General features: G+C 45.6%; 1 protein-coding gene across 1 annotated transcript; it reads left to right on the top strand.

The window, feature by feature from the left end:
- The first annotated feature begins 11,187 nt into the window (after window positions 1-11,187).
- LOC119720325 (secreted protein C-like) lies at window positions 11,188-14,976 on the top strand. The gene is made up of 6 exons (XM_038189968.1): window positions 11,188-12,736; window positions 13,175-13,350; window positions 13,830-13,934; window positions 14,414-14,518; window positions 14,648-14,752; window positions 14,969-14,976. Exons 1-6 carry the CDS (start codon window positions 11,331-11,333, stop codon window positions 14,974-14,976), a joined length of 1,905 nt encoding a protein of 634 aa, XP_038045896.1. The 5' UTR covers window positions 11,188-11,330.
- Window positions 14,977-15,385: the final 409 nt, after the last annotated feature.

Genomic DNA, 15,385 nt, shown 5'->3' with positions numbered 1-15,385 from the left:
GGACTAAATTTTATCAATGGGCCAACTGGCCATGATGACCGTACAGTACTTGCCTCATGTGCTGACCACCAGACTTTCTAGGCACTGAAAGGTTTAACCTGTTAACCCCTGTGCCCATAAAATCTCAACCTACAACAATCCTATCTGCCTTTCGGAAAAATGCCAAAACCTACGACTCGGCCTTGTTCACTGTATCCAATAACAGTACTGAAGGATAATGTGTATTTTTGTGCAAAAAGGAACCAGATTATTTTTCCTTCCAGCCTCGCTTTGGTTACGTTGATTTGAATGGGAAAAATCCAGATGGCCGCAACATGATAATGGTCTATTGTGCCTTGGGATACACCAAATTCAATGCAGTGAGAAGCATCTGATACAACTTCACATATTTTAGTAACTTGCTTCAATACGAATGCACTGTTTTAAACAATGCGTCTCCGTGAATTTAGTTCTGAATATTTTCTGCACAGCATAAAATAAGCAGGCATGTATTGTCAATAGAACCCCAAAATGAGACTCACTGAATACAGTGGGTTTTTTCTAATTTTGAATTAAGTGACAATAAAAGTACGAAATTCCTTCTCATGCGTATCACAGAGGAACGCTGATTGGTCAAAGTCTAGACATCAAGAGGCATTTGTCTTGCATATTATTATTAATCAGCGAATCTGCTCAAATACATATAGTGGAGCGGCATATCCCCAATATGTCAAATGACTGTGCACTTTGTGATAAAAGCATGAAACTCCGCATGTTGGTTCTTCATGCAATGAAGACAATTTTCAGATATGGAGGTATTTCATATTTGACCGCAGCTTCAGTGACTTTATTCATGAATAAGCATACTACACTCCTCCATGATATATTTTCTTTTTTTCTTTTCTTCTTTTTTTTAAAGGGGGAGGAAAGAGACAAATATCATATTTTTTAAGTACACATAATTTACATTTAAGTTTCTTTATTATACTTTTTTCACCTTTTACCTTTTTTTCCTTCTTTTTTTTCTGAATGAAGTACATGTACTTGTTTTTTTTTTTTAAGTACGTGTACATGTATATTGTACATCACTTTGGGTTATCCGGCGGATCAATGCTTTTTGTTTTTAGTCCACAGCCAGTGATAGTTTTCAGTCCTCGCAATGCACTTTTAGGGTCCTTTTGACTGAAACTGTCCTCAATTTGTTTACCATATTGCCTCTTGCCTTTTTTGATATGTGCGGTAATCTCCCGTTGAATTTTTCGCTTTTCCGGTAGATCACCGTTTCTCACAGCAATGTTTTTCCTTGCCAAAAGCGATCTTATTTCTTTTGATATCCAAGGTTTGTTGTTTGGGAATAGTTTCAGTTCTTTTTCCGGTACTATCATGTCCTCACAAAATTGTACGTATGCGCTTACTGTTTCAGCTGCTTCGTCGATCGTATTAGAATCCATAAAAACACCCCAGTCTGTGCAGTCAAAACAAGCACGCAATGTTTCTGTGTTTTCGTCTGTCTATTTCTTTTCTCTTCTGATGGAGGGTTTGTGTTGTTTAAGCTTTTGCTTATATTTTGGCACTAGATGCACCATGGCGTGGTCTGAAGCGCCCAGGCCTGCTTTGCTGTAGGCTTGGTATCCATTAGCGACTTTGCCGTAGCATTTATCCAATGTTTTGTTACCCCTTGTAGGAACATTTACATATTGGTAATATTGCGGTAGGGTGGTTTCTAGCTGGCAGTTATTGAAGTCCCCAAGAATAAGCTTCAAAGAGTCTGGAGATTGCGATTCTTGCTCTTGAATTACATCTGCGATCTTTCCAGCGGCGATGTCACAGTCCGCTTTAGGTTGAATGTAAACAATAGTGACGAAAACTTGATTAAATTCTCTTGGAAGGTAAAATGGGCGGAGTGCAATCGTTAGAAGTTCAATATCCTGTGAACAGGATCTGTGTTTCACTGTAATATCAGTACACCATCTTTTGTTTACGTATGCACAAACCCCGCCTCCGGTTGACTTATTTGAGTCTGAGTTCCTATCCATTCTCTCACAGTGAAAACCGTCTATGTCTGTAGTGTATGCTGTATCTGTGCTTTTAAACCATGTCTCGCTAAAACACATGAGACAACTTTCCCTGTATTCATATCGATAGTCAGTGCAGGCTTTTAACTCGTCCAGTTTATTTCGGAGAGATTGCGAATTACCGGTAATAATTGACGGAAGAGGTGGATTGAATTTTCGGCGCCGGAGTCATTGGCGAATACCTTCTTTTTTCCCTCTTTTACGCCGTTTAACACGTACCTCTGTAGGAATGTCTATGCCGGGCGCAGGGACTCTGACCATTGTCCGTAGCTGCAGTAGTTCGTCACGCTGATACACAATATGGGCAATGGCCACCCATGTCCAGTTCCCGATGAGTCAGGATTGGCAAGAGTTTGGCTGAATTCTACCAGAAGAAGTGTCAAACATACACAGTTCCACAGAAACATGATTCTTGAGGTCATAAAACAGCTTCAGAAACATCAAAAAGAACCAAACGTTGTACAGTACTCACAAAAAGCTGACAAAAATGGAGACAAAATGCACATTAGGTGGTCGCCACAGTGCAGCGCCCTCAAAAATAGTGTACATGTATATTGTACATCACTTTTTTAAATGTTTTATTTTGTGTGGCATACATATTATCTATTTCTGAGTCATAATAAGATTGTTTATAGTCAAACTTGAGTAAGTCATTCAAAAGGTTTTTACTCAAAGAGTCGACCTTGCACACATAACTTTAGGTTAAATTAAGCAATTAATAGTACATAAATTTCCTTCTCTTATCTGGTTCTAATCGTGCTCATTACAGCAATCAATATTACATAAATTTCGTTCTCTTTTTTGGCTCCTAAGACATAGCGTTTTATATGATAAGCTTTCTTAAGACTGGTTAATAAATTGAGATATAAAATAAAAGCATGTGTGGCGCGCGTACTGTATTTAACATGAATTAATATTTACGGAAATTCGATGTTATAGACCGCCTTTGTGTTCCTGAGACAGTGGGCGAGTACTACTTGAATGGGAATGTTTCTAATTTTCGAGATTTCTAGCGCAACGAGTCTCGCTATTGCCGGGTTGCTGAAGGAGTTTCCCCAGGCTGTTTGGGTGGAAAATACAGGGCATCCGTCTCCAACAGGAGCCGGCTGAGGGGCATCCTTTTAGCGACACTTCTCAGGCCCGGATTTTGTCCAGAGACGAAGGGTTAGACCTATGTACAACTTGGGAAAATATGCCAACCATTTCTGGGCTCTTTTCCAATCTTGGAAGTAACAGTGCAAATGGATCTTCCAATTTCTGGGAAGGGATTCTACGACAATTTGGAGACAGTCGTCTTTAGCATCCCGACAATGCAATATTACCGGTTTATCTAGTTCAACGGCAATTAAGCTTCAGCCTCAGGAGACGTATGAAGACAGTCTGCTGGACTAATTTGTGCCGACGATGTGCAGCCGAGTAGTCTAAACCTATTTCCCCTAATGCACACACTTTTGGGTGGCTCATCAGTTGTCGGATCGTCTGTTCTGACTTGGGTGTGAAGTTGGCCGCCTGTTTTGGGTGGTATTCCACTGCTGCGTAGATCAAGTCATCGGACACAAGTTCCAACCATCTGTTGTAGTCGCTGAAGACTGCGACACAACCACCAAGGTCTTGACACTCGATGGCTTCCATTTTCATGAACTGATTGAGGGTCCATTTGTTGTGTGTGACATTCAACAAACGATCTACGTGGCAATGGGCGTCTACAAAATCCTCTGTTGGTTGTGGATTTGGGGTTTTGGGTAGCAACATGAAAAGCCGCTGTAGTGTTCTCCGGCGCAGAAGTGACGATACGCGTGATGGGGTCAGCAGATTTCTCTCCGTCTCCGTGGGCAGTCCCATGAACATATCATAGTTATCCCACAACTCCTGTTCCGCAAGACGAAATGTTGAATATGCATCGCCCAACGATCGCCGGGCAACAAAATCCAACAATTCGTCGGATGATTCTAAACCAAGCCCAGAAGACAGTTAACGAGACCCAGTTAACGAGTCCCATGAACCTCTCTACATCTTTAGGTGTTGGCGTAGGTTTTTGACAACAGCTACACTGCTAGGGTTAGGGGAGTTCCCACGGCGACTACATAACTTCCCTAGAAATACCACTTCCTCCTGAAATAGTTGACATTTCTTTGCTTTTAGTTTTAGATTACCCTTCCGAAACCTCTCTAACACCTTAACTAAGTTTTGGAAAGAGTCATCAAGGTCCTTTCCTAAGATAATAATATCGCCTAGGTAGGCAAGGACTTCTTTCCAGGTATTAGTCCTCGAAGTATCAGTGTCATCGCGCGTTGGAATGTTGCAGGCGCATTACATAGGCCAAAGGGCGTGTGGCTGTCAAACAAGCCGTATTTGGTGATAAATGCTGTTTTATGCTTATCCTCCTCCCGTACTTCTACCCGTTCTTCTATTTGGTAGTAACCACTACTCATATCGAGCGTGTTAAAAAATTTAGTTCCATTTAGTACGTCTAGACATTCTTCTATATTGGGCAGAGGGACAGCATCCTTAATCGTCACGTTATTTAGGGCCCTATAATCGATGCAGTAGCGTACCTTCCCATCTTTTTTCCCTGACAAGTACCGGTGCCAGTAAAGCATCTAGGTGGGGTTTTTTCCTCACATTCAAATCCTAAAGGTGTTCTCCGCATTTTTTGTTTAATCGGAGTGGCATCACCGGTAATAATTGGATGTTGAACGGCCGAGAATGTGACAAAGTCCATGTCATCTTTAGAGAAAACATCTGCATAGTTCGTGAGTATTTTGGCTAGTTCTTCAGATTACCCAGGGATAAGGTGCTGACATGATTTTCCCCATAATTCACGGACACGCAAAGGGATGTTTTGAACAACGACCTCATTAACCGAGAGTGGTTGTTGGGAACTGTCCAGCGAACGCCGGTCTAGTTCCTCGATTACTGACGCATGAGGGTCTGGTTCCGTAATGACTTCACTAACCTCTTCTGCCCTGCCTATTAAGTGGCCCTTGTTAAGGTGTATATACCTATTGCTATCATTACGTAGACAAAGGATTACCTTGCAGGTTTGGGAACTTGTTGCGGTGGGATCATTTCCTGATTGAACTAGTGTATACGGTATGAAAAGTCCCTTGTGATTTCTTTCTGGTGCATGGATCAGGTATAACTTTCCAGATGAAGATTTGAGCGTAACTTTCGTTTGAACCAAGGTATTTGGGGAACCACAACTTTCTTTTCCAGTGTAATTCGTTGTGTGAGGTATTTTTCATCTTGATTCTTTCGCATTTTGGCATTTATTTTGTTCCCTTTAAGGATCACAACATCATCGACCAGATCTACCATTCCACATTGTGCCTTCAAACAGTCTAGGCCTAGTATAAAACTAACTGCAATTGGTGCTACCAGAAGGTCCCAAGAATACCTACGACCACCTATTTCTAACGGAACGTTAGGAACCTTTTTAGCGATGATACTACTCGACTTTCCTGCCCCTCTAAGGAGTACCCTTTCTACCCTTTCTACAAACGTGAGTGGTGCACTAATAAGCTTAGCTAGGGCTGTACTAATTATGGATACAATCCCTTGTATCTTTAGTGGTATTACTAAGCTTATGCCATTATAGTTGGATGTAAATTGCACCTCTCTCAACCGGATCCCTATCCCTGTCCTTTCTGTGTTATCTTTGTCAAATACCAGCGGTTGATTTGGTATTAGTGTAGGTTGATGACCAATGTGTTTGGGTGAAGCCGGTCACTGGTCAAGACGACCGGCTGCTATGAGTTTTAAATGATCGGGTCGCACTTGAGGGTGAAGGGGATCGTGATCGAGCATTATCAGTTGTGCAGTTCCTAGCAAAATGTCCCTCTTGGCCACACTTAAAGCATCGATACCTGGAGGGTGAGCTGGGACTTGCGCTGCGCACTGGGGGTTCAGCACGCCAGGGTTTCGACAGGAAACCACTGAACGCCTGTGGTGAGTCAGTTTTGATTGTCTGCCCATATAACTGAGCAAGGGAGCTTCCAGTTTTTAGGGTTGATTGACTTTTTTGGTCTTTCAAAAGGGAAAGGATCTCTCGCATGTTATGGTTAATTTCTGACCAGAGATGAATGTAGACCCTATGAACACTTGGGGTATCTTCATCAAATGACACATGTCTCACCCTTTGTCTACCCGTTCGGGACAATAGCTTATGGTTGTAGGCTGCTGTCTGAGTGTATTGTACGGCCTGGTTAAGGGTTTGTGGGTCTCTATATAGCGCTAGTTCAGCGGCTTCTGTGTCACTACAACCTTTTAGAAATCCCCCACTCGCCGGCACAGATTTACGTTACTGGCTTTTGATAACAATTTGCTAGGGCACTTTATAATTCTGCGACTGCAATGCACAGACGTGATATCTCTCCTCATGATTCCGAGAAAAGAAAAAAGAAAAAAATTTTTTTTTCACCAAATGAAAAAAAAAACCTTACCGATACCGCAGCCCGTCTCGTCTTCCCCACCAATGCAATGGGAAGCGCCGTCACATACAAAACTCATATCGATGCACATTCCATCTCCACAGGTGATCCCACCGCAAACTTTTCACGAAAGAAGAACAAAGTAAATCCGCATTACGATAATGCTCGTACTAATCTCATGGATACAAAATGAACTGAAATCCGGCACCCGTGAGAGGCTTATTTGTTTAATATTGCAAGATGTGCAACCTCACGCACGCATGTCAAGAAAAGCTTCGCAAAGGCAACGATACAGAAAGTGATGACAACTATGCGATGGGTATACAGACGGGACAAGGAGTCCATTTTGAAAAAAAAGGAAGAATAATCTTAGGTTCACCGGTCTATACGTAAACAAAAGTGTACTTTTACAATTTGTGCAATCTTCAATCCATGGTAGCTTTTTGATAACAATTTGCTAGGGCAGTTTTGGTAAAATGCAAGTGAACATATAATGCCACTTCAAGACACGACGGTTGAGTTATCCGATTTTATGAGGACTTCTTCCCCTGTCACCCGTCCGACAAAGTGCTTCAGAGCCCGAAAGACCGCAAGCAGTTCCAGGATATTGATTTGGCACTGTCTGTCCGCCTGGGACCCAGACCCTGCTGCTGATTTTATTCCAATATGTGCCCCCCAACCTGTGTTGGAGGCATCCGTCACCAGAGTCACAGAAGGTTGTGGTCATGGAAAAATCAGTCCCGCCTTGACGTTTGTTCGCTGAGACCACCAGTCCAGATGGGGGCGAATCATGTTTGGGATTGGCACTGGCCGTTGTATTTGGTGAATGCTTGGTCGGTAGTGGGCAAGTAGATGTCATTGTAGTGGGCGCATCCGCATCCTGCACCATGGAAGCACATCCACCATGCTTGCCATTAGGCCCAATAGCCGAAACCAGGGTATTGCCTCGCTCCTCGGTCGGGAATGCCAGCCCTCGCCGGAGGTCCAACTTTGCTCCTAAGAAAACTGGGTGCATCATTGGGTTTGGTTGGGATTTTTCGACGTTGACCAGGAACCCCAACTCTGAAATGATGTTGTAAGTGAGTTCGAGTGCCCAACTCGTTTCCTCCTTTGTCTCCCCCACAATGAGCCAATCGTCCAGGTAAACAAAGATTTGCAACTGGCGTTGTCGGAGGATTCCAGCTACGACCTTCGCCAGTCGCGTGAATACCCTCGGGGCAGTGGAAAGGCCGAAGGGTAGCGTGAGGAACTCGTAAGGAATGCCTGATGTTCGTTCCACAGCGGTACATGTAGATAGGCGTTCTTGAGATCGATCGACACCGCCCAAGTTGGAATGGGTAATGAATCCAAAACTGTCCTCAGCGACTCCATCCGGAACCGTTTTGGTCGGACATATTTGTTTAACAGCCAAAGGTTCAAAATCGGTCGCCATTCTCCCGGTTTTTTCTTTCGCGCTAGAAAGAATGTTGAGAAAAATCCTCGAGCCGCATCCTCTGTCGGCACTCTGCGTATTGCCCCTTTGCTCCAGAGCGTGAAGCTTGGTCTTGTCGGATGGAATCGGTGTTACTCTCGGTTGGTTCGCAGACGGGGAGTACTCATGAACTCTATTTCGTAGCCGGAAGTTACTGTTTTGAGTACCCACCCGTCGTTGCACAAAAGGGCCCAAGTCCTTGCAAAACGTATGAGTCCATCCCCTACGGGCCCTGGATAGGGGCCGTGCGAAGGGTGCCGTCACTGGCGCCAACCGCCGCCCTGGTAACCTCCGCGGTAAGCTTTGGAGTGGGGGGTGAAGCCAACTCTACCCCGGGTACGCAACCCAAAGGCCTGACTCTGTCCCACTGTTGTAGTGGCCTTGTAAGACAAGCCAGATGGGTTGGAGGCAAACGGCTTCAACGGTTTATGGGGGAATGTCTTGCCCTTAGTCGTTGCACTGCCACCTCTGGCCGGACGAGAGCTGCCCTTTGGACTAGACTGTCTATTGAGATTGATCTTGTTCGTAGCTTTTATCCGCTTGCTTCAGCTTGCATGATCTCTTGGAATTTCCCTCCAAACAAGTCGGAACTCAGTTGGGGGAGGGATTCGAGGCTGGACCTCAAACCATCAGAGGGAACAAAGATTGTATCCAACACGTTAGCTCGGCGGGCATTGATTGTCATCAAGGACACCCGCATAAACTGGTCTATGCACAGCCGTAGCCCGTCGTCAAGGCAACGAAACGCTGTCTCAGATGCCTCTGGTGACACCGGCGAGTCTGCCTCACAAGAACACACCAAGTATTCTGACAGGAGTTGTAGAAAACATGCCACTCGAATTCCTGCATGTGAAGCTGTGTCAATCTTCAGTAATGACAATTTAAAAACATTCTTTTCTTTTGATGGAAAAGGTGATTTCACCAAATTTCGGTTTCTTCTTTCACCGAATCCACCGCGATTTTATCACGTACCGTAGCGGGCATGGGCGGCACTGATAAAAATTTATCGAAGTCCGCCTGAGGTACGCTGAACGGGCGAGTTTCACGGCGCACGAACGGACATATTTTTTTAACCTCTGAAAGTGCGCTCATGCGATCGGCGCACAGCCGATCAATCGGAAGAACCGGAAAAAATTCCTTCGGTTCCACCGGCTTGGTCCGGCGCTTAAACGATTGTCTAGCGCCCTCTACCCGCTCTTCTTCGTTCTTCGACGGTATATGTAGCACCCGTACCATATCCTTCATGACCAAGCGCAATCGCTGGTCGGTCGTGGATTGGTAGGATGATTCATCCGAATCCACCGAGGAATCACCCACCTCCCTTGGGGGCTGTTCCCGGCGATCACGTGTTTGTCTCGAGGGAAAAGTTTCCTCATTCCCTGAGGGTTGTTCGATACTGGGGACCGCTACCGCTGCAGAAACCCGGCAAGTGACCCTATCTGACACACTCCCCAGGTCGGAAAAATTATCCGAGACAAGGATTGACATCTCATCCTCGGCCCCCGGTTCCGGCAAAACCTGCCCGGGCTCCGGTGGAGTCACCAGTTGAGCCAGCGCTGTCGGTTTCGGTATCCTGTAATGCCGTCGACAGCCTCGTGGCAATCTGCTAGTGGATGACGATGAAGAGCTTGAACTAGTATATCTCCACCATCTCTTACGCCGGTGGCGTGTCTCACCATCGGACCTGTCCCGGCTCCGGTTGCGTCCGCGACTCAGAGCCGGAGCTTGACCTACCGAAACCGTCTTCGGGCGGGCTCCGGTGTTAGTCGCACTGGTCCCTGCTCCGGACCCACCGGGAACCACACCGGTTTCGGGGGCTGTTCTGGTCACACCGGGCTAACGTGGCCCGTCCCTATATGCCCCGCCAGCATAGCTTTGGCCCGGGAATTATCTTTTTTCTTCCCTGGCTTACATTTGGAAGCGAGCCAGGCTGCCTGGCTGGGGGCGCCGTGTCGGATCCCTCACTCAAACCTGCCTGGGGCATGTCCCCCGATTGAGTGGTAAGGCTCGGACTCTTGGTGCCAGTGACTAAACTAAATTCCGGAGGCCTCACCGGCACGGATTTCGTAGTATGGCCCAATGCTTTATTGGTGGCCAGAGACCCTTTAGGCATGACCCCAGAAAGCGGTGATTGTCCGATGTCGCCTTGCTCGGTGCCCCGGAAGACACACTGGCTGCCGAATCACCCGAGGGAGACCGGGAACGCGTCCATGCTGCTAGGGCCTCCCATTCTGCTGACCCCCACTTCTTACAAATCGAGCATGGCTCTCGTCGGTTACACGGTCTGCAACGGGGGCATAAATCATGCAAATCTTGTTTGGGGCGGGGCTTAATACGCCGACAAGAAGAACATGGAACGAAATTCTTTGGCGTCACACCACGCTTACTTTGACGTGTGTCCGCCATTACTAACGTGAAAATAAACTGTAGATTCACAAAACAATCCCAAAGAAAACCTGACACAACCCGTGTATTTCTTTTATTAATAAACAGATAACCAGCGTACTCTGTACGTACTATTTTATTCTGAACATATTATACAAAACAACGCAAGCACACCATGCGGTATATAAAACAAGAAGAAAATGACACACGTCGTGTTTGACTTCTTTATTAACAAATCAACAGCAAATGTACTCCGTACACTAACCTGTAAACGTAACAAAAACAAAACCTGGCACTCTACCAGAAGCACCGAATCTTGTATAACTCACGAAAGAAATAACTCACAAATTTCTTTCAAAATGTACAAAAAAAACTATAGCAGAGGATACTTTCGTAGGAGATCCAAAAACACATCCGTCTTCCATGAACGCTAGCGGGGGCGGGCGATGGAGGGTGCCCTTGTGTGGTATTAAAATATACCGTGGAAGCCTTAGGCTTGGAGAAATATGCAAATTGTAGGTTTAACAGGTAAGGGAGTCCCTGAAGTGGACTCCAAGATCTGATGGTGAATCTTTTCCTCCAACTAAACAATGATCTATGTGGGGTTTGTTTACCAACGACCCCATTGGTGCAAACAACCCATGCAAGTGATCAGATGAAATATGTCCGAACTGACGTTTTTAACTGGGCGTCAAAAGTATGAGTCGCCGGGTCGGAGCTTTAATATAATTTATATCTAAACAATGTAACTTTTCATTGTTTAAAATTACAGGGGAGGATGGAAGCGGAAGCGGCCATGGAACTATGAGTGGCAGTGGAAGTGGAAGTGCCTCTGGAGATATTGACAGTGGAAGTGGAAGTGCAAGTGCCTCTGGAGATATTGACAGTGGAAGTGGAAGTGCCTCTGGAGATATCAACAGTGGAAGCGGAAGTGGAAGTGGAAGTGCCTCAAGGGATATTGACAGTGGAAGCGGAAGCAGAAGCGGAAGTATGAGTGGAAGTGGAAGTGCCTCTGGAGATATAGACAGTGGAAGTGGAAGTGCCTCTGGCGATATTGACAGTGGAAGCGGAAATGGAAGTGGAAGTGCCTCTGGAGATATTGACAGTGAAAGCGGAAGTGGAAGCGGAAGTGGAAGCGCGAGTGGAAGTGGCAGTGCCTCTGGAGATATTGACAGTGGAAGTGGAAGTGCCTCTGGCGATATTGACAGTGGAAGCGGAAGTGGAAGTGGCAGTGCCTCTGGAGATATTGACAGTGGAAGTGGCAGTGCCTCTGGAGATATTGACAGTGGAAGTGGAAGTGCCTCTGGAGATATTGACAGTGAAAGCGGAAGTGGAAGTGGCAGTACCTCTGGAGATATTGAAAGTGGAAGCGGAAGCGGAAGTTTGAGTGGAAGTGCCTCTGGAGATATTGACAGTGGAAGTGGCAGTGCCTCTGGAGATATTGACAGTGGAAGTGGAAGTGGAAGTGGCAGTGCCTCAGGAGATATTGAAAGTGGAAGTGGAAGTGCCTCTGGAAATATCGACAGTGGAAGTGGCAGTACTTCTGGTGATATTGACAGTGGAAGCAAAAGTGGAAGTGGCAGTGCCTCTGGAGATATTGACAGTGGAAGCGGAAGCGGAAGTGCTAGTGGCAGTGCCTCAGGAGATATTGAAAGTGGAAGTGGAAGTGCCTCTGGAAATATCGACAGTGGAAGTGGCAGTACTTCTGGTGATATTGACAGTGGAAGCAAAAGTGGAAGTGGCAGTGCCTCTGGAGATATTGACAGTGGAAGCGGAAGCGGAAGTGCTAGTGGAAGTGCCTCTGGAGATATCGACAGTGGAAGTGGAAGTGGAAGTGGCAGTGCCTCGGGAGATATTGACAGTGGAAGTGGAAGTGGAAGTGGCAGTGCCTCTGGAGATATTGACAGTGGAAGTGGAAGCGGAAGCGGAAGTTCGAGTGGAAGTGCCTCTGAAGATATCGACAGTGGAAGTGGAAGTGGCAGTGCCTCTGGAGATATTGACAGTGGAAGCGGAAGTGGAAGTGCGAGTGGAAGTGCCTCTGGAGATATCGACAGTGGAAGTGGAAGTGGAAGTGGCAGTGCCTCAGGAGATATTGACAGTGGAAGTGGAAGTGGCAGTGGCAGTGCCTCTGGAGATATTGACAGTGGAAGCGGAAGCGGAAGTGCGAGTGGAAGTGCCTCTGGAGATATCGACAGTGGAAGTGGAAGTGGCATTGCCTCTGGAGATATTGACAGTGGAAGTGGAAGTGGAAGTGGAAGTGCCTCTGGAGATACTGACAGTGGAAGCGGAAGCGGAAGTGCGAGTGGAAGTGGCAGTGCCTCTGGTGATATTGACAGTGGAAGTGGAAGTGCTTCTGGAGATATTGACAGTGGAAGTGGCAGTGCCTCAGGAGATATTGACAGTGGAAGTGGAAGTGGCAGTGGCAGTGCCTCTGGAGATATTGACAGTGGAAGTGGAAGTGCCTCTGGAGATACTGACAGTGGAAGTGGAAGTGGCAGTGGCAGTGCCTCTGGAGATATTGACAGTGGAAGTGGAAGTGGAAGTGCCTCTGGAGATACTGACAGTGGAAGCGGAAGTGCGAGTGGAAGTGGCAGTGCCTCTGGCGATATTGACAGTGGAAGTGGAAGTGGAAGTGCCTCAGGAGATATTGACAGTGGAAGCGGAAGTGGAAGTGGAAGTGCCTCTGGAGATACTGACAGTGGCAGCGGAAGCGGAAGTGCGAGTGGAAGTGGCAGTGCCTCTGGAGATATTGACAGTGGAAGTGGAAGTGCTTCTGGAGATATTGACAGTGGAAGTGGAAGTGGAAGTGGAAGTGCCTCTGGAGATATTGACAGTGGCAGTGGCAGTGCCTCTGGAGATATTGACAGTGGAAGCGGAAGCGGAAGTGCGAGTGGAAGTGCCTCTGGAGATATCGACTTCCCCTGTGCAGATGGAATGACGCGCATCCCATTTTCTGGGTTTTGTGACGGCGAACCCGATTGCCCTGATGGAGAAGACGAGGTGGGCTGCGGTAAGTGGTTTTTTTTTCATTTGGTGAAAAAAACCCCACTTTTTTCTGTTTTCTTTTCTCGGAATGATGAGGAGAGATATCACGTTTGTGCATTGAAGTGGCATTATATGTTCACTTGCATTTTCCCAAAACTGCCCTAGCAAATTGTTATCAAAAAGCTACCATGGATTGAAGATTGCACAAATTGTAAAAGTACACTTTTGTATACGTATAGACTGGTGAACCTAAGATTATTCTTCCTTTTTTCAAAATGGACTCCTCGTTTCGTCTGTATACCCATCGCACAGTTGTCATCACTTTCTGTATCGTTGCCTTTGCGAAGCTTTTCTTGACAGTCATGTGTACGTGAGGCGGCACACTTAGCAATATTAAACAAATAAGCCTCTCACACGTTCCGGATTTCAGTTCATTTTGTATCCACGAGATTAGTACGTGCATTATGGTAATGCGGATTTACTTTGTTCTTCTTTCGTGATAAGGTCGCGACGACTTCCTCTGTCCAGATACAACGACGCGCATCCCATTTTCTGGGTTTTGTGACGGCGAACCCGATTGCCCTGATGGAGAAGACGAGGTGGGCTGCGGTAAGTGGTTTTTTTTTCATTTGGTGAAAAAAACCCCACTTTTTTCTGTTTTCTTTTCTCGGAATGATGAGGAGAGATATCACGTTTGTGCATTGAAGTGGCATTATATGTTCACTTGCATTTTCCCAAAACTGCCCTAGCAAATTGTTATCAAAAAGCTACCATGGATTGAAGATTGCACAAATTGTAAAAGTACACTTTTGTATACGTATAGACTGGTGAACCTAAGATTATTCTTCCTTTTTTCAAAATGGACTCCTCGTTTCGTCTGTATACCCATCGCACAGTTGTCATCACTTTCTGTATCGTTGCCTTTGCGAAGCTTTTCTTGACAGTCATGTGTACGTGAGGCGGCACACTTAGCAATATTAAACAAATAAGCCTCTCACACGTTCCGGATTTCAGTTCATTTTGTATCCACGAGATTAGCACAAGCATTATGGTAATGCGGATTTACTTTGTTCTTCTTTCGTGATAAGCTTGCGACGGCTTCCTCTGTGCAGATGGAACGACGTGCATCCCATTTTCTTGGTTTTGTGACGGCGAACCCGATTGCCCTGATGGAGAAGACGAGGTGGGCTGCGGTAAGTGGTTTTTTTTTTCATTTGGTGAAAAAAACCCACTTTTTTCTGTTTTCAGTTCATTTTGTATCCATGAGATTAGTACGAGCATTATGGTAATACAGATTTACTTTGTTCTTCTTTCGTGATAAGCTTGCGACGGCTCTCTCTGTGCAGATGGAACGACGTGCATCCCATTTTCTTGGTTTTGTGACGGCGAACCCGATTGCCCTGATAAAGAAGACGAGGTGGGCTGCGGTAAGTGGTGTTTTTTTTTCATTTGGTGAAAAAAAACCCACTTTTTTCTGTTTTCTTTTCTCGGAAACATGAGGAGAGATATCACGTTTGTGCATTGAAGTGGCATTATATGTTCACTTGCATTTTTTCAAAACTGCCCTAGCAAATTGTTATCAAAAAGCTACCATGGATTGAAGATTGCACAAGTTGTAAAAGTACACTTGTGTATACGTATAGACCAGTGAACCTAAGATTATTCTTCTTTGTTTCAAAATGGACTCCTTGTCCCGTCTGTATACCCATCGCGCAGTTGTCATCACTTTCTGTATCATTGCCTTTGCGAAGCTTTTCTTGACAGTTATGTGTACATGAGGCGGCACACCTTGCAATATTAATAATAATAATAACTAGAAATTGTGGTTGTGAACAACCACAGAGCTGTTCCCAATATGGATTATCTGTTGGACCCATAGACATATAAGTAGAGATCTATGTCTGTTTGCAACAGAAGATAGGGCTTTTTCGCATTATGATTTGTTTTTATCAATAATACGTCCCTGACTATGCATGAACAAAAAATCTGTCAAAGTTAGCTGGAAATCGGCTCAAACGGTCACTGTGGACAGGATTTGACCTCAGCAACACGTGCGCTGT

Source organism: Patiria miniata, unplaced genomic scaffold, assembly GCF_015706575.1.
Source record: "Patiria miniata isolate m_02_andy unplaced genomic scaffold, ASM1570657v1 HiC_scaffold_9, whole genome shotgun sequence".
In the NCBI taxonomy this organism is placed as follows: domain Eukaryota; kingdom Metazoa; phylum Echinodermata; class Asteroidea; order Valvatida; family Asterinidae; genus Patiria; species Patiria miniata.
This window is presented reverse-complemented; position numbering and strand designations above follow the sequence as displayed.

Bases quoted from the DNA above. Each gene is read 5' to 3' on its own strand.
- LOC119720325 (XM_038189968.1), top strand. From the start codon at position 11,331: ATGAGTGGAAGTGGAAGTGCCTCTGGAGATATAGACAGTGGAAGTGGA. The intron at 13,351-13,829 runs GTAAGTGGTTTT...TTTCGTGATAAG, and splicing joins AGAAGACGAGGTGGGCTGCG to GTCGCGACGACTTCCTCTGT. The intron at 14,519-14,647 runs GTAAGTGGTTTT...TTTCGTGATAAG, and splicing joins AGAAGACGAGGTGGGCTGCG to CTTGCGACGGCTCTCTCTGT.